Consider the following 26,052-nt stretch of genomic DNA (forward strand, 5'->3'; position numbering starts at 1 on the left):
AAAGTATTTATAAGTATTTCAGTGGAATAATTTTATATTATAAATAAGATCCTCCAGATTGATTTCGACCACGGTGGCCAATCTTAAGGGATATAAGCCAACTGCACAGGACATATTACAGTGCACATATGTGTGCGCAAACACAGATGTACTCTGTATTCCCTAAGTCCCATAATCCGATGGGACGGCAATCCGACACGACCGGAAAGAGTTCAGGCGCGTGTACACTCTACCAACTTCCTGACTGCGGGCTGCTATTGAGAATTTTGGCAGAAAAACCCAATAACTTTATTCGTCATCGTCTTTAAGAGTTTTTATTACATGTATAAGACTGCTGATGGTCCTTAATGGATGGATGGACCCGGGATTTTAACCCAGATCTGCAGCCTAGATATATTAATTATAAGTAAGGTACTTCTAATTAATATATCTCTAGAACTCCTTATAGTACATAATTTTTTAGAGCTATAAGCTTATCTAAAGTATACGTCTAGTGATTTTTTATACCTATTACTTATTCGATTGCACGCTACAGAAGCGAATTTAGTACAACGGTTTAAATCGCGAGCGATATACAAATTTGCGCTTAATTGAAAACTAAACTAGAATATTACTATTTCCTTAAAGATTATGAAACATCATAAAATTAATCAAGTCCAGAGATATTAAAAGATGAGACGCTTGAGAAATACAGTCTATAGAATTGAGTAAGATTTATTAACAGTATTTTAAAGTACATAATTAAAGCTATGATATTGTATTGAATAATATTATATCACAATATATATTTATTAATTTTTTCTTAAGAAATAATTGTTAACCCACCCTTTACATTACACATGATAAATTTTAAATCGTATCCTTAATCTGAAATAACAACCGCCTGTAGTTTATCCTAGCAACAACACACATAACATCGTTTTTTTTATATAACTAGCAACTCGTACCGGCTTCGCACGGGCTGAATAATGGCCTACATAAAACGTTTATTTCGTGATACATATAACTGTGATCAGTGACGTAGCTTGAGGGGTGAGGGGCCAGTCTGCACCGGGTGGCATTTTGGCGAATGAAAAAGAAATGTTTATCAATAATATGCAAAATTATCAAAAAAAAATCGTTCTTTTACGAATATGTTGATCAGATGTCAACAAATGTCATTTTCACTTACTGTACACTCAGGTATACACTAATCTAAGTATTATTCAATAAGAGTACTCTTTTTCGATGCCCCAAATTTATAATAAAACGAATTGCAAAAATTTGGGACCCGACAGAGTGCTAGTAACCTATGCTAAGCCATTAATGGTTAAACTACCAGTCAGACATTTTCAACAATCATCATCATATTTCAATCAATTTCTACAAAACCTTATTGAATTATACAAAACCTTCCTTATGAATTACTCCGTCCATTGATGAAAGCCGTATAAAAGTCCGTTCGGTATTTTTTGAGCTTATCGCGTTCAGACAGTCAGACGCAATGGAGGACTTTGTTTTAAAATATGTAAAAAATAAAAAGGTTTGATATTTATCGAGTGTAAGCCGATTTCAATAATTCTTATTATATTCATTTAATTCTATTTGAGATAAGTTTTTTTTTGTTTTAATAGATAATTACATATACAAGAGTCATACATGCTTACTTTGACATGTCTTTCAGTTTTGATGGCTATGGGTAATGAAGACCATCATGTACATACTATCTGTAATATATAAAATATTAATTTACAAATTTCATATCCTTCTGATCGATTTCAAGAGACATATTATGGTGAACAAGTGTGTGTACAAACACAGATGCACTTTCAAGCCCTCACTCTCATAAACCGTGGGACAGTAATCCGAAATGACCGGAAAAAGGTTTGGCGCAGGATCACCAGCTTTACTTGCTTTACGAGACACGGAAGTCTACATACTACAAACTTCCAGAATCCGGGCTGCGACTGAGAATATTCGATAGATTTTTATTGGCCCGACCTGCGGTTTTAACCCCACACACAAGAAGTTAAGAACACAACTACAATAATAAATACTTTTATCGATTGAAACGTGTAGCTTATGTAACATATACTTAAAATAATATTTTACCATAATTAGTATAACTTTACAAATTAATTAAACTATATATATAGGCCTCTGCATCTTTGTCAGATGATTTAAGCAAGCCACTCTCCGTGTTGTTTTCCACCTGCAAGACAGGTGAGCGAAGTGTCCTCTCCGTGGATGCTGCTACGCCTGGGCAGGCGACTTTATGGCAACACGGGCTTGCCCAGTACCCATGCCACCCTCTCCTCCTCCCCAGCAGGATCCGCAGGAATGACGAGTCAATACGTGTGGTGCTGGTTTGGCCGCAGGTGACTGGCTTACGCCTAAACGGAGGCACCGCTCCGGGTTTAATATTAGTTTTCCTTCTTCTTTGGCGTGACGCTGGGATAATTTTGGGAAACAACGTATCAAGGAGAGGGGGGAGGATACTGCGATCACGGAAGATACAGGAATGTGACACTAGTAGCTAGAGCAGTCCGGGGTCGCGTACCCGTAGCGATTCCAACCAGCTATCGGTCAGATAACTGGTAGATCCACCCTCTGGACAAAATTAAAACTATATTAAAACTATATAAAAATTAAACTATATGAAAGCAATTACTAATAATGATATTAAGCCCTAATCTCGAAGAAGATGCGTAACTTCATATTTAATTGGGTTTGTTAATAAAGGTGATATGGATCAAGCAGACTTGAACATACAGTGATTGAGACATATGAAAGCCTCTAAAGTGATTGAGAGAGGGTATTAAGCGAAATTGCTAACAAAATTTTATATTATATCTAAGACTATGCTAGCTGTAATTTTTTGTAAAATCCTTTCGCTTTATTTTTATAAAAATAAAATACGCTTACTACATTTTCATTCCGCGGAAATCCACATCTCATTCTTAAATCAGTCGCTGCGGCGCTGTTGTGGCGAGACAAAAAAGAATGACAGTGCTTATATAACAATCTATCTAGAAGACTAGACTTAGAATTTTGTTTTCTCATAATTAATTGATTTTATTTTGTTTTCTCATATTTAATTAATTTTGTAATTAAGTATATTAATAATTATGTCGTAAGAATTTCCGTATTTGTTTTTTTAACATTTTTGGGATGGCAACACGGTTTTTATTTAAAAAAGGCGGGTATAATTATAAGAGTTGTCAGCGTGGAGGACTGTAATAAAACGAGCCGAGTTGGATAATTGGTTTTATTTAATATAATCAGTATTAACCACGCTCCACATCCATCTGCCATAATATTATGTCCTCATTATGATAATTAATACCTAACATATTAAAGTTAACTAATCACCAGCTAAGCAACTTTATAAGTAAGGTAAATATGTTTTTTTATTAACGACGTAATTGGTGGTCTATGTATGATATAAGAAACAAAGGATGTTTTTTCATGTATAGTATAACTACGTTTTTTTTATAAAATAGTTAGGACTGTGTTTGGAATATTCAGGTAAAATAATAAATACGATTTTAATTCGGTTGAGACATGTAATAAACAAGAAAAATGTGGCATAACAAAAAAAAAACAATAGAATTAACAAATGAATTTGGATTTTTTTTTTCTTAAATGTAATACAAACTTTTTACAAGTTTATAATATAAAATGACATTTCTTTCTTATTTGTAAAAGGTATACTGTAAAAGGTAATATATACTTATTTATATATACATATTTTAACTATACAGACGAGCAAATGGGCCTCCTGATGGACCACCACCCATAGACATCGGCACCATAAGAAATATTTACCATTCCTTACATTCCTTTTTCTAGCATCTTCAACAATCGTCGCCATATTTCAGCCAATTTAGAGATAGCCTTAATGAACCGCTGCACTCATTAATGAAAACTGTTCAAAAAATTGGTTCGATAGTTTTTAAGTTTGTTCAATTCAGAGACACGTGTGGAGGTTACTTTTCTTTTATAATAGTGACTAGTTTTCGCCCGCGGCTTTGCCTGCGTGTTAGTAACGGGGGAAGGGGTTTAGGTATAAAAGAAAGTAACCTTGGGGTTCAAACTTGCTTAAAGTGTAACAGAGAGACAGACAGATAGACAGGGTTACTATCAATACTATTCATTTACAATATTAAAATAAATAGTATAACTGTTTGTTATGACAGCAAAAATCTAATGAAGATAAAGCGAATGAGTTTCACTAACAATTGTTGACACCAATAAATTGAATATTAAAAATATACTCTAAAAATATAATATACATAATATAATAAAAATATATCTTAAAATATATGAACCAGTAGAACGAAGTTAATTGAAAGTGTGACACGCCAAAATGTTGAGCTTATTATATAAGTTACTGCTAAGTAACAGCCTCATAATTATGTAACTTAGACTTACTCTTACCTAAAGAAGGATTTTTGTAATTGAACCTACTAAATTACTTGATGCTAAGTTAAAAGTTATGTGACTAAGCGCTTTATTCAATAATGCTCTAATCTCCTTATCTGAAGTTAGCGAACCAATTTTATTTGGTTAAGTTTTAAGTTTCTTACGTGTATTTTCTTAAAATGTAATGTCAAAGATGAAATTCAATTAAAATATACTTTATATTTAATAACAAATATTATTCTGTTGAAGAATACATAGATAATAAAAGAGTTAGTGCTTGATCAGCACGGCATATATAAATTTAATTAAAATGACTTTTTGTAAAGCCTTCGAAATTTTTATAGTTATAAAAAACAAAACAGAATGGATTATTTTTGTGGGAATTTGCTATTCTTTTGCTGAGTGTACGTACAATTCTTGCAAAAATTTGTGATTGCCTACCGTTACCCTCGAAATTTCCAACCTATACAAGAAAATGAATATTATTGAAAACGTAATTAAAATAAATTAATTTTACATTTATATCAGTTTAATAATCCATAATAAATGGTTACAATAAATTAATAGAAAAAATCACAACAAACATTTTACGGAACCCTGTAAAAAGCATACATAAATTTCAGCTATGCTGAAATAATGTAATTTTTTATAAAATTTTCGAACCTTTGAAATTTTATAAAACACAAAGGAAACGGAGTGAGTGTGTCATTGAATTTATAAAAAGAAAATGTATACTGTAACATATTAAAACGGCTAACATGCTGCGATCACGTTTTAAAAGTAAATTTCGACGATTTTTTTACTTCTAAACACGCCCAAAAGAACCATCGACTGGAATAGTGAATCCCCATTTTACCTACGGCAGGTGAAATAGCGTAGCGTCAATATAGAGTTTGCTAAAATACCGTAACTCTGCCTATCGCTGGCTCTTAGGCCATTATACTAGTAATGGAAAAATTTATGAACAAGATAATTTAAGCCCACTTTGTACATGCCGCTCCAAGTATAGGACAAACGAATAGTTCGTAGTTGAACAAGTATATAATATATTGTTACAATATAAACACTTGTTACTTATACGTAAGCAAGCAAATGCGTGGGACGTTTGACATTTCCATTTACACCTACGTTTGACCCGTAATAACTCGTAAAATATAATAGTCATTAATGGTATGATTATTATATTATATAAAAAGCCAAGATGGCCTAGTGGTTAGAACGCGTGAATCTTAACCGACGATCGTAGGTTCAAACCCGGGCAAGCACCACTGAATTTTCATGTGCTTAATTTGTGATTATAATTCATCTCGTTTGACGATGAAGGAAAACATCGTCAGGAAACCTGCATGTGTCTATTTTCATTGAAATTATGCCACATGTGTATTCTACCAACCCGCATTGGAGCAGTGTGGTGGAATAAGCTCCAAGCCTTCTCCTCAAAAGGGAGAGGAGGCCTTAGCCCAGCAGTGGGACATTAACAGGTTGTTACTGTATTATATTATATGCTTATAACATGACCATCGTTTCATTCTCACTCATATTCTCTTGCTATAGACCTATAAGATAATTTGTCCCAAGCTTATTTTTACAGAACAGCCTGTAAATATTCTACTACTGGACCTTAGCCTACATCCTCCTGGACTAAAGTCTTTCTGCATCCGACACATGCGGGTTTCGTCAGGATTTCCTTCACCGCCGAGCACGAGATGAATTATAAACAGAATTAGTATGTAAATTCAGTCGTGCTTGCGTGGTTGGTGCGTCATAGGTTAATGTCACTTATCACTTTCTGAAGTTTCAGACACGTTCTCTACGTTCAATTTTACGTTTGTTTGTTGTATATATATTAATAAAATGCGTATTTAGCATTTTTTTATAATTACATTATAGCTTTTTTTTCCACTCGCTCCTTAAACCCAAATACATATATATATATATATATATATATATATATATATATATATATATATATATATATATATGTAATACTGATCTTTGACCGTGAATATTAATAGGTACTGATGTAATATTAATAATTAATAATGTCTTAATAAATTTCGATTAAGGCGATTAATCTCTCAAACTAGCCATCTAACGCAGGAGATGTTATAATACACGTCCTGTGTTGCGTACTGTTTTCATTAAGTCACTTAATGATGAGAGAAATTAACATTAATTCAGTTATGCGTGTCGGAAATTGTGTCAAGCCGTTTGTTCTTGTCGTGTTCTCTCTCTTTGTCATATTACTGGAGTTATTCAAGGCTGTTACTTAGAATTTCTTGACCTTTAAACGAATGTTTACCCAAATTTTAAGTTTCTCTACGGACCCCTATGAAACCTTTGGGACTCAGACATTATTACAGATAGCAATATTTCAATGTTACTTAAAACAAAGCAATACAAGATATATTTAATATATATTTCAATATCGAGCTGACAACTTTTGTGACGCTATCTCGAACAATTAATTACTTTGCATTTCGTCACAGCGATATTAATATCCTTTCTTATAATTTCCATATTAAATACCGAAAAAAGCTTCTTTATAAAAATCTTACGAATTCATGTCGCTTATAAAAAAAATTAGTTTCCACACGAGGATTCGCCAACGACTCGATTTCCTGTCACGACACCGCGTCGCAATATGTCACGATGCGATATCGAATCGCGTGTATTTGTTTTGCATGAAATCGGTATATTACCTTGGCGCAACTCTACAGATAATAAAACTACTTTCATTTTTTTGTTCTCAGGCGGTAGTAGACGAGCCACGCGTGTCACTGTTGCGACAGCAATTGGTATATGGATTCTGGCCGCCGTGCTTGCCATACCAGCCTACCTCGGATCTTATCTGCGGGCATTCGTCGTAAATCCTACGAAACAGGTAAAATGTTTAAAAATATATAACAGATTACACTTAGGGTGTGTTTGCAACTAAGTGCAAGTGAAATTTCTTTTCGATTTGATTGCTCTGATTTGCCGGATCTTGCCGTAAATTTAAAGGCTTTTTTATCAATTTACTCAATCTATGCAATCGAAGTTAGCCTTTATGAGTATGTAGTAATAATAATTATTCGACTATAAACGAAAAAAGTAGAGAAGGTTGTAATTATGTTTTCGCGGCTTTTGTTGATTTAAACTTTTTATTGAGGTAAACCCCGGTACCAAAAATGCATATTTATCTTTGACGTATAATAATGTTCAGTTTTTTCCAGAAACTCGAGAATGTTTATTAGACTGTGAAAATCAATACATCAACGTATTACTTTTCATAGTTTTTTTATTTTTCAACGTCATATCCGAATTCGAAAGTTTAATGGATTTGGTAAAAACGTGTTTTTTTATCAAATCGGTTCAGTTTTTTTTTAGTTATAAAGGTGATTATAATAGTAGTCACTTACTGACTATACTGCCATTCTCTTACTTCTCAATAACTTTTGTGTTTTGAGAATTATTTGCTCAAAGTAATAATAATCTTTCTAGATTTTTTTAAATGTTAAGCTGAGCCAGTAACATTTTCGTCTACATTTTACAACATGGAGATGGTCTTCCAGACATAATATTTCAATGAATTGTAAAAAAAACAGGCATGGGTTATTTTATTAGATAACAAACAAAGTACATACAAATACATGAAAATACAGAGTTGAAAAATAGTGGTACCTGAATTACTAGTGACAACTGCACGGTGGCAATCTAAAGAACCATAAAATAACTAAATACAAGAAAAGAGGATTTTATCTTGATTATACATTAATTATTTATAGGTCACTTTTAGTGATATTATCTTATATATTTTAATGAATATATAAGATGAAAAAATTTGAAGCCTTCAGTTATATTTATAAGCACACAGTACAGAATAGGATTGCGACGATTAATGTTTTCACTTTACTAACATTGTAGTTTAGTCTTTATGGTCTTGGCATCGACTTCGGACAGCTTAAGAGTATATTTAAAATATTTAAACCTATTGTAGCTTAATAGGTTATTAACTCTAGTAAATTTTTCTTTATTTTTGAAGTCTTCGCTTGTTAAAATGTATAACTCAAATCTTGCTCAATCATTTTAATACTGCATTTAATCGATTTTGTTGAAATTTTATTATTCTTATGCTTATCCATTATAACTTATTGTACTTATTCCACAACGCTGATCAAATGCGGGATCCACATGTGGCAGAATTTCAATAAAATAAGACACACGCGGGCTTCCTCATTATGTCTTCTTTCATCGCTGAGCAAAAGATGAATTATAAACAAAAAATAATCACATCGAAATACTGTGGTACCTGGATTTGAACAAACGATCAACGGTTAAGTCGTTGACCATACTCGATTTGGCGTTACCGATAAATACGCCGCGCGGAAACCTCACACCCCCTGTGCCCTTGTGTTTGCGGAAAAAAGTGTTACTTAATATTCCGATGTGAATATAATTGTCTTATGAAAGAAAGCTTAAGAATAAAAGCAAATAATTATACTTAATGACATTTACTTCTATTACTTTTAATACTTTTTTTAATGAAGAGGAAGCATAGATATAGATTATAGTATATCGATTATATATCGTAACGATTACTGATAAAACAGGAATCAATTTAACTCAAAGGAAACCGTTTCAACCGCTAGATCACCCGGCTCTTTTAATAATAAGAACATTTATTTTTAATTATTATCTACACGCCGAACATATACTTGAAGAAAAATATTCTTTTAACTTTCTCGTACAAATATATTTTTAAATCAAGAGTGTTTTCTCTCGAGTGCTATTTATCTTGTCCCTTCGTGTGGTTTCAATATAAAGAAAACTTAGGAGGCAACTTGTAAAGTGATCTTGACAAGAATAACGTCTTTTGTAACTGGACCACTTATCCCTTGGACTTTACTGTCCTTGCAACAGTAAAACAGATTGCAAGCCACATAAAACATTTGCTCCCAAATAAATATTAGTGTTTTATTTTATACGTTTATGTTATTCAATTAATAAATATAAGTATGTTGCTTATAATCAAAAATCACTAACAGCATTACGTTATCTTTACGTATTGTTAGCATTACGTTATCTTATCATATATTTGTTATTAGAAGCACCACTGAATTTTCATGTGTTTAATTTGTGTTATAATTCGTCGCGAGCTTGACGGTGAAGGAAAACATCGGGAGAAAACCTGCATTTTTTTGCGTTTCACTGAAATGCTACATGTGTATTCCACCAATACGGGTTGCATTGGAGCAGCGTGGTAAAATAAGCTCCAAAACCTTCTCCTTAAAAAAAGGAGTAGAGGCCTTAACCCTAAGCCTTAACATTGGGATATTTAGAGGCTGTATATTTGTTATATTTTGGCATTCTATATTCAAATATTTATTTGAATATTCTTAACAAATAACAAAAAACAAATCATCAAATATTCTATCGCAAAACAGCGATACTTTGTGTTTTTGTGTTCGATTTACAAGAGTGAGTGAGCCACTGTACCTACAGACACACCAGACATAACATCTTAGTCTCCAAAGCCAGTGGCGCATTGGCGATATAAATAAAAGTAAGGAATGAGTAATATTTTTGTGTGTTATGTAATATGTTTGTAATATGTTTTACCATGTCTGTGTGTGTACCATCAGTATTACAAAGTTATATTATTCACAATCTAGATTATTACATTAAATATATTAGAAAATATTTATTATAATATATATAAATACATATTAATAAAATAAAATATTTAAAGATTTTTTATATAGTATATGTAGGCGGAGGAACATATGGGCCACCTGATGGTAAGTGGTCACCAGCGGCATAGACATTGGCATTGTAAGAAATGTTAAGCATCGCTTACATCGTCAATGCGCCACCAACCTAGGGAACTAATTGTTCCCTAGGTTATAAAAGATATTATGTCCCTTGTGCCTGTAATTAATTTTTAACATGTCGGATTTTATATATATTTTTAATTTTATTTTTTTAATTTACCTTTCCTTTAATAACAACTGTGTTGACTTTCATAACAATATGTAAATAAATAATTTCTTGTATATCGATCGTCGTTCTAGTACCACATATATTAGTATATACAAGTTTTAAATTATTTATTAACATTAAGACCAACCATTAAAAGGGTAAACGTAACTAAAATGCTTGTAAATAGTAATTAGACTTTACCTAAAGGCGTTGAAACGTTAAAATTTACCTAATGTAACCATACTGTAATTCTACCTGAGCCGTACCTTTGACCGAATGAAATCAACGATATTTACCCAAAATTAAACTTTTGCGACGAGGCGAATCTTCAAGGCTGACCGAGTAATTCCTAGAAATTTATTTTACCTTCCCTTCTCCGTTAGAATGTTTGGAATAATTCATTTTAAATTTAATTCATTTTCATTTATTGAATTTGTGAAAGTATTGCAATCACTCCGATTTTGATGATAAAGACAGCAATATAAAGTTTGTTGATTTTATGATAGTTATTATAGATTTCATTTATTATTTCGAGCATTTCACGTATTCTTTCTCCCTCTTGAAATATTAAATCGACTTTGATACGCAATTTTGATGCGTGTATCGCGTATCCCATATCGTGATAATGCCTTATTGTTTCCATAAAAATATTTTATGTTTTTCTTTAATGATCGTTGATGAGTGTTGATTGAAATTAATATTTTAGCCTAAATCAATCTATATAATAATATATTTGATCCTAATACATCATAATAAAAAATAAATTAAACTTTTTTCATGATAATATAAAATGTAAGACTGTAAACACTGTAAAGCTTTAACGTCGGATATATTTCGTTTAAATTAATTTACTATTTTTTTAAAACTATTCTTCTATCTAACTTCGTATGCGAATATGTATTGACTCGATTTAGTCACATGAGAGTGTATTACGACACTTTCTCGTTTAGATGATTCAAATAACGTCTAGGAAGAAATTTAGCTAATTATTTCGAAGCTGCGCTCTTGTTTTATAAAGGATTCCTACGGTGAACTATTTTTCATTTTAAACAGTTTTATATGCAATATGAGACGGTCGTGAGTGAAAACAAGGAATTTATGCAAACAGTTATTGAGTTATTAATTATTGCATAGTGGCTTTAAGTAAATATATATATATATATATATATATTTCTCCAAAGAACACGTGTTCACGTCCGTGCCTTGGGCTTATTTGATTGATTGACTTGATTTGTTTGCTCCGATTTTAAAATAACAAAACTAAATAATTATTATATTGTACTTATGTACTTAATTTTATACATTTTTTAGTATTTCATTTAATTGATTTGGAATTTTCATACTTGTGGCAAATTTTCATACAACACATACAGGTATCCTCCCGATGTTTTCCTTCACCGCAGAGCACGAGATTTTTTTGGTGCTCGGCTTAGCTTTAACCCGTTATCTCAGGTCAAAACTCACATGTTCCAGCCAATGGGCATCGGCGTACTAATTAAGACAGCGGGATGTTGGCATCAACACTAGCGGAATTTCCCTGATGAATCGCAATAAGGATTCTCTGAGCGTACGATGAACCGAAGCATGACGCGTCCACTCCTCTTAACCTTCTTAAGGAGATTATTAAAAGACAATTCCATTTCATTATTTTAGAAATTATTTCTTCGCGCACCAATGCGAATTTATGAATAAAGAATATATGCCCATACTTAATGAGAACATAATAATAATTGCCAGAATTTAAAGCCTAATCCTAAGTGTAATCTTCGGTTAAAGACCACGTATTCCATTTGTCCTCTGGTTGTGTGTCTATGCTCAATATTATGAAATAAATTATTCTTGTGATATAAATTCGTAAGCGACATGACATTTATTGAAAACTGCACTTGTATGATCGTGAGTATCCGATGGGAAATCGTATGATATTACGAGATCAGTAGTAAAACTGCTTTTAGTCTTCGACATAAAATTTTACGTTTTATTGTATCGATAACTTTCAGTCACTTTATAGGTCGTTTTCATTTTACCCAGAGATGGTTACGTTTTATCGAAAAACACACAATCATACCTAGGCCTTTTTTATCGTTACATGGAAAGTTGATGCTTTAGGTAGACCAACACACACTTATATCGATTTTCAATTAACGTATAAAAATTCTTCAGTTGACCTCATTGAAACTCAACTCCAAAGGACACTGTTCTATCTCATACTTTACTTCACTACAGTCTGGAGATCAAATAGTTTAGTCCACACGAGTCCGCTCGTTTGTAATTGTATTACAACTTGCTCAAGCAGACTTGTAATTAGAAAACTATACAAAGGCCCGTTTACACTGTCTTGCTTGATATTTATCTTGATCTATACCTACATTGAGCACCACCCAATTTCAAGGTTAAATGGTGAAGTAAAACTATTTTGCTGATAATATAATTTATTATTTATGAATGCGCTGCAGGAATGTGGTACAAAGGTATTAAGATTTTTAAATATAATTAAAAGGACTTGAATTAAATATAATAATTAATTTAATTTAAATAAATAATCAAGTACAACTGATATTGGTACTTTAGTTTGTTAAAACGCGTATTGAAGCAAAGTTATACTATATCTTGATATCCTTAATTAAAATAAAATATTTTTTTAAAAGACGAAAAACGAGAGTATACTTTTTATAAGGGAAAGACAAGACGTCTGGTGACACAGCAATTTGAAAAAAAAGTATTTTAACTAGTTACTAGATAAAGCAATTCCTAATATTGAACGCTGTAAAAAACAAAATATTACGTCTGCTATATTAAAATAGCCTATAATAATTTAAAAAATATTGTGTAACGTAAATAAAAAAATAATTTATATTGTACGAAATAGCGAAATTAAAATATATAAGCTTCAAGTGATCCAATAACAATTTACCATGACTCGGGAAATTCAATAAAGAATATGTATTACAGGCGCATAATGTATGTGGATGAAAGCCTTTTACCATTAATCAAAATGAACGTAAACTTCACCTTCTAAGAGTTGCCAGAGTATAAAAAATAACAGTTATGAAGGGGAAAAAGGAAAACATTTTGAATAAAGTTACATTTTTGTAAGACAAACAGTCAGACAGACAAGACTTACAGTCTTTTAATATCACCGCAGAATCGATCGTGTAACGTCATAAAATGACATGCAACATTGACCATAATAATTAATTTAACATAACATAACATAACATTTTGTCGCATCAAAATAGTATATTACATACGTCGGATTTCATTTCTTGGGTGAGTAATAAAGTGAGCTCTTATAGAATTGCACTGCAGATATTGAACGTAGACTTTGGTTTCGCTTCAATTAATTATTTGTTTTAATCTACATATTTATATAATCTAGTGAGGTTAATAAAAAAACAGAATATCTACTGTACAAATTGTGTCGAATACACCATAGTGGTGTAACATTATCAGTCATAGCTTGAGACAATACTTAGTTAAAGTAAACTCAATGGTTTGTCAAGGCTTACCACAAGGAGGATGACCCTGAAGGAGCTGAGGTGATTATTACACGTGAATCCTAACCGATAAATGTGGGTTCAAGTACAAGCAAGAACCACTGAATTTACATATGTTAAATATGTGTTTATAATTCATCTCGTGCTCAGCGGTGAAGAAAAACATCGTGAATAACCCGCATGAAATTTCACTGAAATTCTGGCATATGTGAGTTACAACTCGCATTGGAGAAGCGCAATGGAAACAGCTCCAAAACTTCTGTTTAAATAGAGATGAGGCATTAGCCCGGCAGTGTGACTTTCACAGGCTGTTACTTTTTTAATTATTACAATGATGATATTTTGATTGATACTACAATTGATTTGTAATACAAATTGAAAGGTAATCGGTTCTAAGCTCTACATTTTTTTTAACTATACTATCATAGTACTCCTAAGGTTTTTATAAAGACAAATAAGGTTACAAATATTCTAATCTATGACAGAAAACATCTAATGATATGTCAACTCAATGAAATATTACAATACATTTTAAACCTATGCGAGAAAGAGATACCAATATTTAGGTATTTTTAAATTAGTTAACTTTAGATTTTTTTACAATGAAATTATCATTAGGAATTTTACAAATAAAAAAAATAAACCTTTTTAAATATTTTAGGATTATTAAGTTACTTCGTTTAAAGGATTTTGCAAGGGTCGCTCCTCGTAAAAGACGAACTATTTAAACATTAGGTTAATGTGTATTAAGAGCGTAAGGGTAGCAAAATTTCAGATTTAACCCGCGCGACCGGCAATATTGTACTTAATTTGTTTTTTACGTGTTGCTCATAATTTGATTACTTGGTCGTAGGGCCTTGTGCGAGCCCACTCATCAAAAGTTCTACACCCAAACAGCAATATTTAGTATTGTTGTTTTACGGTTTGAAGGATAAGTAAGCCAGTAGAACTACAGGCACGAGGGACATAACAGCATAGTTCCCAAGGTTGGTGGCGCATTGGCGATGTAAGCGATGGTTAACATTTAATACAATGCCAATGTCTGTGGGTGTTGTTGGCCACTTAACATCAGGTGGGCCATTAGTTCTTCCACCTAACTATACTAAAAAAAATGTAAGCTACATTTAATTTTTAAGGGTTAGATCTGATCAAAAACATAAAAGCATTAAATTGTCTCATTAAAAAAACAATCACGAAATGTCCTGTAATCTTTAAATTTTTCACACATAAATTTTGCGGTAGAATATCTAATGAGTACCTACACAGATGAACTTGCTCAAAGCCCTACCATCAGTAAATTACATACAATACCTTATTTTTAATTTTGAAGTGGATTTATCCATACAAAATCAAATGAAAGATTACCTATTGCCTCTTAACAAACTTAGTTACACCTCTAAGGAAAACTACGATGTTCAGTATAATATTTCATGTATTAACTCAAATTACAAGACAAAAGCCGACACTGGGCCATCCAGTGGTAAGAGCGCGTGAATCTTAACCGATGATCGTGGGTTCAAGCCCGGGCAAGCACCACTAAATTTTCTTGTGCTTAATTTGTAATTATAATTCATCTCGTGCTTGATAGTGAAGGAAAACATCGTGAGAAAAGCTGCATGTGTCTAATTTCACTGAAATTCTGCCACATGGGTATTCCACCAAACCGCATTGGAGCAGCGTGGTGGAATAAGCTCCAAAACCTTTCCCTCAAAAAGGGAGAGGAGGCCTGAGCCCAGCAGTGGGACATTCACAGGCTGATACTGTACTCTACTAGACAAAAAATAATCAATTTGGGTAGGTAGGTAGTTGTAATTTTCTCTTGACTCGGTCTAAAAAAATATATTATACTTTAAAGCGATATTATGAATGGAGTTTAATCTGACCTAAAATTTAATTTAATTTTTTAACGTAAGACAAGATGATTACATTTAATTATTATTAATAAAAACACTTTTTTTCATTTTACAGTTTTTAGTATGCTACCCCTATCCCCAAGACTGGGGGGAGTCGTACGCGCGGACTATGGTCCTGATGCGGTTCCTGGTGTACTACTCGCTACCTTTGGCGGTGATCGCGCTATTCTATGTGCTGATGGCTCGCCACCTCGTACTGAGCACGCAGAACGTACCGGGTGAAATGCAAGGAACTCAGAGACAAGTTAGTAGTCAATATTTTTATATTTGTTATATATTCTATTATTATCTCAATGTCTAAATCAAATTCAATTATCAATATATAATAAAAATAATATACAAATAACAATATATAAATAAAAATAATAAAAATCAATAAATCAAATTATCTCATCATCAGCAAATCGTTATCTCATTTTATTGATGCGGATTGGTCACACATGTGGCTGATTCTTATACAACATATGCACGTGGCCTTACAATGTTCTTCTTCACCGCAGAGTAAGAGATTAATATTATAAACACATATTAACCACATCAAAATCCAGGTGTGCTTGTCTGAGTTTGAACCCACACTGGATCATTTCATCCATTCGATCTGGTCACTGTTGATGCTGTCACTAGTTGCAATAACTGTAAACCAGCATTACGATCAATTACAAAAATGACAATTAATATTAATATACAATAGCAATTAATACATTATATGTTTTATCTTCTATATAAATATGATGTATACAATTTTCGTCCCACCATTCAATAAAAATAATAATAAAGATCGATATTATATGGCCCCGTAATCAAAACGACGACGTTCTTCCTCTGACGTGTTTCCCAATGTTTATTAGCTATGTGCTTGCAATAAAGATAAGACTACCCTAACGAACAGTTAGATCCTGTAATGTCACAACGTATCCCCGCAGGGGTATCGGACTGAATTGATATTCGTATCATTAAATACAACTGCTAGTTCCGCGAGTCGAATTACATTATCTTAAAAGTTTAATTTGCTTAGAATATGTGATTAATATAATAATAAATACTTTTCACCCGCGGCTGCGCAGACAGACAAATCTACTTTTGCATTTATAATATGATCGTTAATATATTGCATTTATTAACTGGTGGTAGGGCTTTGTGCAAACTCGTCTGGGTAGGTACCACCCACTCATCAGATATTCTACCGCAAAACAGCAATACTTGATATTGTTGTGTTCCGGTTTGAAGGGTGAGTGAGCCAGTGTAATTACAGGCACAAGGGATATAAAATCTTAGTTCCCAAGGTTGGTGGCGCATTGGCTATAAGCGATGGTTGACATTTCTTACAATGCCAATGTCTAAGGGCGTTTGGTGACCACTTACCATCAGGTGGCCCATATGCTCGTCCACCTTCCTATTCTATATAAAAAAAAAATTCTTATAATACTATCTATAGGTATACATGTTGATTCCTGCTTCAAATATTTTACAATATTTGTCGTCCTTATTATTTATTTTACAATTCATCGTCCCTTAACCGATTTTTCGAATGGTTGCTTTTGTGAATGCCGCACCTTTATTTGAGCGCTTAACTGATAGAAATTCGCTCTTCCCAGCTCCAATAAGCACTTCCATTCAGTCCACGTCTTGCCATTCAGATTGAGTTGACTTTATATTATTAACTCAGATCAATTGAGCCGAATTAATAAAAAAGGACGGTAGCGTCTTGACCATCGCCCGTCTAGTAAGTACAACTATAAATAAAATTAAAAATGAGTTTTTTACGTTAACGCAATTCGTCACTATGAACCAAAAAAAGTGCTACGATTATTTTTAGGGTCTCGTGCATGGAACCCTATAAATACCCACGATATACATTCGTCTGCAAGTCAGCTAAAATCTATCACGACAAGTAATAAAAACAATATACAATAAGTCCACATAACAATATAGTCTCATAAAAAATAAAGAAAGTAAAAATAACTTTATTCTCTGCTGTATTCATGTCTCTAAACAACGATACGTCATGTTCACGTCAAACTTCGTCCGATTGTTGTGTTTTCGTTGCGTTGTCATACCCTACACACACACTTTTGTAGCCGAGTCGATTGCTGAGTGAACACGTAAATCTTAACCGAACATTGCTCCAAACTCGGTCAACTCTGAAGTTCCATGTGCTTCATTTATGTCAATCGCCATAAGGAAAACTTATGGAAAACATCGTGCATGTGTCTATCGGATGAATGGTGTTGGAATAAGCCACGAAGCTAGCCATCAGTTTACAAGCTATTTCTTTACTTTTAATTAATCTTATTCTAAAACAAAATAATACATTATAATGAAAATACGCAAACCTCTAAAAATATTAGCAATACTTAAAATCAGTATGCGTATGTAAAGATTTTGAGTAGACGTTATGCATTCGCTATTTCAGACATTGTTTTAATACAGAACCATAAAATACAACACGCACTTGGCCGGTTTCAATTTAAATGTATCAAGCGGCTCTTAATTTGAGATCCTAGTAGCCATGAAATATTGAAATTTTCCACTCCAACAAATGCAACGTCCCCTAAACCGCAGACGTAAATTCATTATAACGAAAGACCGTTAATTATCGTAGTTATCAAATTATTATTAACAGGGTTTAACCGCTTATGGGATGTTCAAGATTTGAATTAAACTTATGTGTGGAATCTGTGCTATTTTAACCTATTTTTTTAACGCTGGTAAAATGCGTTACGCGTTTCCCCGGGAACAGTGGGGGGATATGTGGGGCTCGCTGGTGTCCAAGGAGCCGACTGCGCCCCAAACATTGGAATACCCACTAAAACACCAGTGGTACCCTTTCCGTCTTAACGAGGAGCGCCACGGAATCGCTTTCGCATTAGACGATCTGAAGAGGACTACAGCCTGTGTAGAATAGGATGGCCTCGATTTGCCTTTAATCGAGGGGATTGAGTTAGACCCCACGGTACGAGCCTCGAGTAAAGTATTTTAAAGCGTATAAATCTTACATCTTAGAACCCAGCATGTTCACTTAAAAAATAGTAGACTATATACTTTATTCAAATATATACCTAATTCGCAGTTGTGTAGTGAATAGGCAACAAAATTTCTCCCTAAGGGAAGGAGCTCTCTTCTAGCAATTGGACACTTAAAATAAGCCAAGCTTATTAAGCTAGACAAATAATAATATAATATAAACAACCCATATATACATTATGTATGTACATTACGATTATTGATTTCAATTTGAACAAGTCGCACAATATTCAAAGTGTCAACGAGGTCACTGCAAATGAGATGACAAAGCGTTGCTGCCTCATTCAATCAACGACGTCCTACAACTTTAATGACGTCAAATAGCCCTTTCAGAACACCTGATTAAAATTTACTTTGTTTATAATTAGACGGCACATGTAGTTCATGGTTAGTATGTAATTTTCAACTAAAGCTAATTATGGAGATACAATTTTTGAATAGTCCCCTAAATTATTCCAAGATTTTAAAAGATTAAGGCTGTCTTAAACTGCATTATCATAAGTTTCAAGATTTTTTTATTTATTTTTTATAGTACAAGTATAAGTTTTTATGATAAGTGGTCACCAACGCCCATAGACGTTGGCGTTGTAAAAAATGTTAACCATCGCTTACTTCGCCAATGCGCCACCTTGGGAACTAAGATTTTATGTCCTTGTGCCTGTAATTACACTGGCTCACTCACCCTTTAAACCGGAACACAAGAATATCAAGTACTGCTATTTTGCGGTAGAATATCTGATGAGGTACCTACCCAGACGAGCTTGCACAAAGCCCTACCACCAGTAAAATTAAATTTGAGCAAAACACATGTGTATTTTCATATGTCGAATATGTTTTTGATTTCTAATCCTTTTTATTGAAAACAAAATAACAAAAAAAATTGTTTCAGATGCGTGCCCGCAGAAAAGTTGCATTGACCGTTTTAGCGTTTGTGATGGTTTTCGCCGCATGTTTTCTACCGTCACACGTGTTTATGATGTGGTTCTATTATTGGTAAGTTATTGGGATCGATCCAAGGCTGGATCTATACATGGCTCTGTATTTGGTCAGCCTAAAGACGGCACATTTACAAACATTCTTCTGGTTCCATGACCATAAGAAATATATTGAGCACTCCTCGATATATAGTGAAATTAAAATTAATAAATTATTATTTTTGTAGTATTTTCGAGTTTCAATAAAGTTGCTACTCTGAAGTACAAATATGTTCTAAATGAAAGTCCAATTAAAATGTTACAATGATTATTAACTTGAGGTTCGTCATCTCAGATTCTTTGAATCCATTAATAATATTCTATATCATTTATTAGTTCTAAACGTAAAAGGCTGTAAAATAAGTAATACAATATTGTATATTTGTATTATTTAAGTATGTGATTTAAAAAAAAGTTTTGCTTAATTCTTATTTTACAGCATTTTAGAAAAAATAATATTAGACTTCATAAGCAGTAGATATCCAAATTAACCTACGGAGTCAAATTTCTGGATGTGTAAATTTCGCGTTTATTATTTTATTTAGTAACTTACAAATAATAATTATAAGCGTAAGCTTAATAAAAGTCTAATATTATTTTGTCTTCAGCCCAACAGCCCAAGACGACTACAACCCATGGTGGCATGGCTTCCGAATAGTTGGATTCTGCTTCTCATTCCTCAACAGCTGTGTAAATCCCATTGCTCTCTATTGCACTAGCGGGATATTCAGAAAACACTTCAATAGGTAAGCTTATATTTTTCTAATAATTTTAACGAGTACTGGCCGTCGTCGCGTTTGGACTCTACTATCACTTACCATCAGGTGGAGTAGTCATTTGCCTTCCTGGAAAATAAAAAAACCTTCTTACTTATTACATTAAGTTATAACAATGATAACACTTTGTTAATTATACATTATTTTAAGTTTATGTTAAAGCCTTATGTCAATAAACTATACCTACTAACTATAAAGTATTGGTCACATTGTTTATTATTATTTATTTTCAAGCATTTATTCAAATTTACCTATTAGTATGTGGGGGGGGGGGGTATCGCATTACTTGTATACCAGTTCCACAAAACCGATTGAGCTGAAATTTGCTAAATATTTGCAAGCAAATTGTTGCAGAAGTGTTGAATTGAATTCAAAAGTATGTAATTCATGTAAAAAAATTTTTCTTATTTAATAACATACTAGTATATTTTATGTCAATCAATCAATCAATCAACAGCCAATCGTTGTCCACTGCTGAACATAGGCCTCTCCCAAGGTGCGCCAAAGCTCCCTGTCCTCCGCCTTCCGCATCCAGTTGGTGCCCGCCACCTTCTTAAGGTCGTCGGTCCACCTGGCTGGAGGGCGCCCTACGCTGCGCTTGCCGATTCGCGGTCTCCACTCTAGGACTCGTCTGCTCCAACGACCATCGGTCCTACGACATACGTGACCAGCCCACTGCCACTTCAGCCTGCTAATTTTGCAAGCTATGTCGGTGACTCCGGTTCTTTTCCGGATAATCTCATTTCTGATCTTATCCTTCAAAGATACTCCGAGCATAGCTCGCTCCATAGCACGCTGAGCGACTTTGAATTTGTGGACTAGTCCCGCAGTTAGTGTCCACGTTTCGGCACCGTATGTCATGGCAGGTAAGACGCATTGGTTGAAGACTTTCGTCTTCAAACATTGCGGTATAGACGACTTGAGGACTTGACGAAGGTTGCCAAATGCTGCCCATCCCAAGCGAATTCTTCGATCGGCTTCCTTCTCGAAGTTGTTCCTACCGACTTGTATTATCTGTTCTAGGTAGGTATATTCACTAACAACTTCGAGAGGTTTCCCCTCGACGTATATCGGTCCCGGCACGACATGCCTATTGAACATGACCTTAGTCTTGTCCAAGTTCATACCGAGACCGACACACCGGGAAGACTCGCCTAGGCTACGCAGCATTTCGGTGAGTTGTTCCAGCGACTCTGCTATGATGACGATATCGTCGGCAAATCGAAGGTGTGAGATGTACTCGCCGTTTACATTGACTCCATACATAGTCCAATCCAGCGTTTTGAAAACGTCTTCCAACGCGTTGGTGAACAGTTTCGGGGATATTACATCCCCCTGTCTCACCCCTCTGCGCAGTTGGATCGCCTTCGTCTTACAGTCCTGGATGTGGACAGTCATTGTAGCGGCGTTGTACAGACATCTCAGTACCTCGATATATCTCCAATCGATATGACATCTCTGCAATGAGTCGAGCACTGCCCAGGTTTCGATGGAGTCGAAGGCTTTCTCGTAGTCCACGAATGCCATACACAGCGGCTGATTGTACTCTTCGGTCTTCTGCACAATCTGCCGAACAGTATGGATGTGGTCCACGGTGCTGTAGCCTGATCGAAAGCCGGCTTGCTCTGGGGGCTGGAACTCGTCAAGTCGTCTGGCGAGACGGTTCGTGACGACTCTTGAGAACAGCTTATACACGTGACTCAGGAGGGAGATTGGTCTGTAGTTTTTCAAGAGGGTTTTATCACCTTTCTTGAAAAACAGTACCACCTCACTCCCGCTCCACGTTTCCGGGGTCTTGCCATGTTGGATGACGGAATTAAAGAGGCTTGCTAGCTCTTTCAGGACCGGAGTCCCGCCTGCCTTAAGCAACTCTGTTGTGATTCCGTCATCTCCCGGAGCTTTGTTGTTTTTAAGCTGTTCTAGAGCCGCCCTAATCTCTCCTTGGTCAACGACCGGGAGCTCCTCGGAGTAATGGCGCATAAGAGGGGCGCGCTGGTCATCAATACTGATTCCCACGGGTTTATCCGATCTTGAAGAGAACAACTGCCCATAAAACCTCTCTACTTCTCCGACAATCTCAGGCCTAGAGGTAACGACCCCACCATTTTCAGTTTTAAGTTTTGTCAGACGCGGCCTCCCAAACTTGCGAGCGAACACTTTCGATCCCCGATTTTGCTCAATCGCAGCCTTGATGGCACGGGTATTGGAGCGTCGGAGATCGCGTCGCGTCAGCGTTTTTATTGTTCGGTTTAAGGCCTTATCTGACAAAAACGATGGTAGTTCTCGTCGTTTTCTCATGAGCTCGAGTGTCTCAGCAGAGAGTTTTGGTGCGTTGTCTCTTCTCTGTGGCGGAAAACACTTGCGGGATGTGTTTTGCAGTATTTTGACCAGCGTGTCGGTTCTCTCATCAATGCTGCTTATGGTTTCCAACGCGGTGAATTGATTTTGAAGTTCCATTTGGAACTTTTCGGAGCCTTGAGCAGCTTGGAGCATGGTAGGTCGGAGAGTAGACCTCATCATTCTCGATCTTTCGGCTTTTAAGTTGATATTTAGAGTGCCTCGAACCAAGCGGTGATCACTTCCGGTATTAAACCTGTTGATCACTGAAACATCTCTAAATATGTGCCTTTTATTCGAAATGATAAAGTCTATCTCGTTCCTTGTCACGTTATCGGGGCTTCGCCAGGTCCACCTCCTCTGAGGCTTCTTTTGAAAGAAAGAATTCATCAAAAAAAGCCCCTGCGCTTCGAGAAAGTTTACCAGCATTTGCCCCCTGTGATTTCTGCAGCCCAAGCCGTAAGGTCCGACTTTCGATTCACCGCTATCTTGTACTCCCACTTTAGCATTAAAGTCTCCCATAACAACATTGTAGTGGGCCCTCGAGGTGTCGTTGAGGGCCTTTGCGATGTCCTCGTACATCGCTTCGACCACATCATCAGAGTATGTCGAAGTTGGCGCATATACCTGTACAACCTTCAGGGAGTACCTGTCGGAAAGTTTTAGGACAAGGTACGCTACCCGGTTCGACACACTACTGATTTCCACAATGCTGCTAATGAGATCCTTTTTGACTAGAAAACCGACACCACCCTGGGAGAGGTTATCACCTTCGCGGAAGTAGAGTAAGTTACCGGACTCTAGAGTTATCGTGTCCTCCCCCTGTCTTCGGACTTCAGATAACCCCAGTATATGCCAGTTTATATGACTTAACTCTACTTCTAATTCGGCGAGGTGATGGTCCAGCCTCATCGAGCGTCCATTATACGTTGCCATTTTCAGTCGTTTTATACGGTAGCCTGCCGTGAACCGGTGATTCTTAGCACCCCCTGCCCTACCGATACCGCGACCGCTACCTTGGTCGGGCCTAGCGGGCTTGCCGGTAACTGGGGGCCTTTTTTTGGGCGCATCTGCCATTAAGGGAGGGGTTTGCCCATACTCGCCGCGCTGGGCAGGCGTGTTGGCGAGCGCAGTAGGGGGTAAGATGTTTATGGGAGAGGGGACGTGCTGCCCATCCCCCCTTTTCCCCGTCCCTCAGTCGCCTCTTACGACACCCACGGGATGAGATTGGGGGAGTACTATTCTAAGCCGGTACTCCACGGCATATTTTATGTACAATAGAATATTCAACGTAAACAACAAATATATAAACAAATATTTCTTCAGTTATGGAATTAAATTTTTCCTCAGCTGATGTCATTATATCATTCATATTCCTTGTTACATTTTTTGCGACGTAAATTTTTCCTATCCGTCCCATACATTTGATTATGAACTTATTAGTAAAAAAATAATAACAGACAAAATAGGACTTCTAACGCTACTTATGCGAGATTCGCGATAATTTCGTTTTTAGTCACTATATGTATTAAACTTTATTAAAAATGTTAAAACATCTCCAAGGTTATGTATATGTACATGCACTTACCTATTAATTACAATCGTAGATGTAAGTAGAACTTGTTTATTAAAATACTATTGCCTCAACTCTTGAATTTTTACTCTCTATATACCCAAGAATTTACTACAAAAATGTTGTTATATAACACCTCATTCTTAGGTACCTCCTGTGCCGCAGCGGGTCAGCTCATGGAGCTCGCGGCTCACTCTCACTTTCAACGTCACGGCGACTCCACTCCAGCAGGAAAACTAACATCAGTATGGTGCCACGCACGTAAGATTACAATTGCTTTTTTTAGAAACAAAAATTTTATTTCAGTCAACTTGATTATTTCAAAATGAAACCTCTATTAAGATACCTTGTCAAAGTAAACACCTAGTAAAATCGCTTATCAAAAATATATTTACAATGCTGAACCATGAGCGAAAAGAAATCGTACATAGTCAATGTCAAAAAACTTTATTCAATAAGAAGCGTTCGTTCGCCGATCGTTTCATTCCCAAGGAGTGCAATCATCTAAACATTCATTATTTGTAATATCCTTTAGCACACAAGCGTTCCTTAACGATTCTTTTAAGTTTTTCAATTGAATATTTTTGAAAGTTTTCTGGGATCCTGTTGTAAAAGTGTATGTCATTTTCCAACAAAAGATTTACTACCCTGTGCAATCGGGTAATGGTAGTTGTAAGTTTATGCTTGTTCCTGGTGTTAACAGTAATATTTGATTTATGTATAAAATAAAGTAATAAGAAAGTTTTTTTACTACTGAAATAGCTGGTTATTGTTTATAATATTAAATGTTCCAATATTACTTACGTTATTTATCGAGGAATGACCGACGTATTGATATCAGAGAATACATTACTTAATGATGTCGGGAACTATGTTCTTCCCGAATCATTCCACGATTAAAAACGTTAATAAAGCCGGAAAATATGATAAAAAAGTTTTTATTTATAAAACTTATTGGATTAAGATCAGTGTATTTTTAGCAATATACTATTTTTTATACTATTTTTAACCTGGGAACGGCAATCTTCCCGAAACACTCCACGAATAAAAATAAGGTTCTTCCAAAACACTTTAAGTTAAATTCAGTAACAATTTACAAATAAATTACGTAATGTCTTTAACCTTTTTGATTTATTTCATTGTGATCCATAGAACAAGCGTTGGTCGAGACAGCAGCATTCGTCTCCTAAACAACGGTTCATCAAATCTCTGAGGAAGGCATCGGCCGCACAATACGGCCAATAACAACCAGGAACGCAGCAAAGAAAACTACAAGAAATGCCTCGTGTTCAAACCGGACAACATGCCACCCTTCCCTAAGTGCTGTGAAAGTGATAACAACCTCAAACTCGCTGAAACTAATCTAGATAAGAAAGACATAAGTACAGAGAGCTTTTTATTGCCGATAGATAATTTTGGTCGCAGTTAGTGTGATGTATGTTAACGGATATTAAACTTACGAGTATGTTCTATTATGTATTATACTTTCTTAAAGTAAAAATTAACGTAATTATAATCAACGCCCATTACCTAACCACATTTTTTAAAATGATTTGTGATTCAATGATTATTTAGACATTGGTGTAGCCAGTT

The 26,052-nt window shown here is 34.9% G+C and overlaps 1 protein-coding gene across 1 annotated transcript in view; it reads left to right on the forward strand.

Annotated features, from left to right (window-relative positions):
• Window positions 1-25,769, forward strand: part of LOC126771757 (neuropeptide CCHamide-1 receptor-like) — a 251,636-nt gene extending 225,867 nt beyond the window's left edge. The window contains exons 5-10 of the mRNA XM_050491838.1: window positions 7,158-7,288; window positions 15,831-16,019; window positions 19,689-19,792; window positions 20,382-20,519; window positions 24,607-24,720; window positions 25,612-25,769. Coding sequence (XP_050347795.1) covers window positions 7,158-7,288; window positions 15,831-16,019; window positions 19,689-19,792; window positions 20,382-20,519; window positions 24,607-24,720; window positions 25,612-25,672 — 737 coding nt within the window. The 3' untranslated portion in view covers window positions 25,673-25,769. The remainder of the gene's footprint in view (window positions 1-7,157; window positions 7,289-15,830; window positions 16,020-19,688; window positions 19,793-20,381; window positions 20,520-24,606; window positions 24,721-25,611) is intronic.
• Window positions 25,770-26,052: the final 283 nt, after the last annotated feature.

Source organism: Nymphalis io, chromosome 11 (assembly GCF_905147045.1).
Source record: "Nymphalis io chromosome 11, ilAglIoxx1.1, whole genome shotgun sequence".
Classification (NCBI taxonomy): Eukaryota; Metazoa; Arthropoda; class Insecta; order Lepidoptera; family Nymphalidae; genus Nymphalis; species Nymphalis io.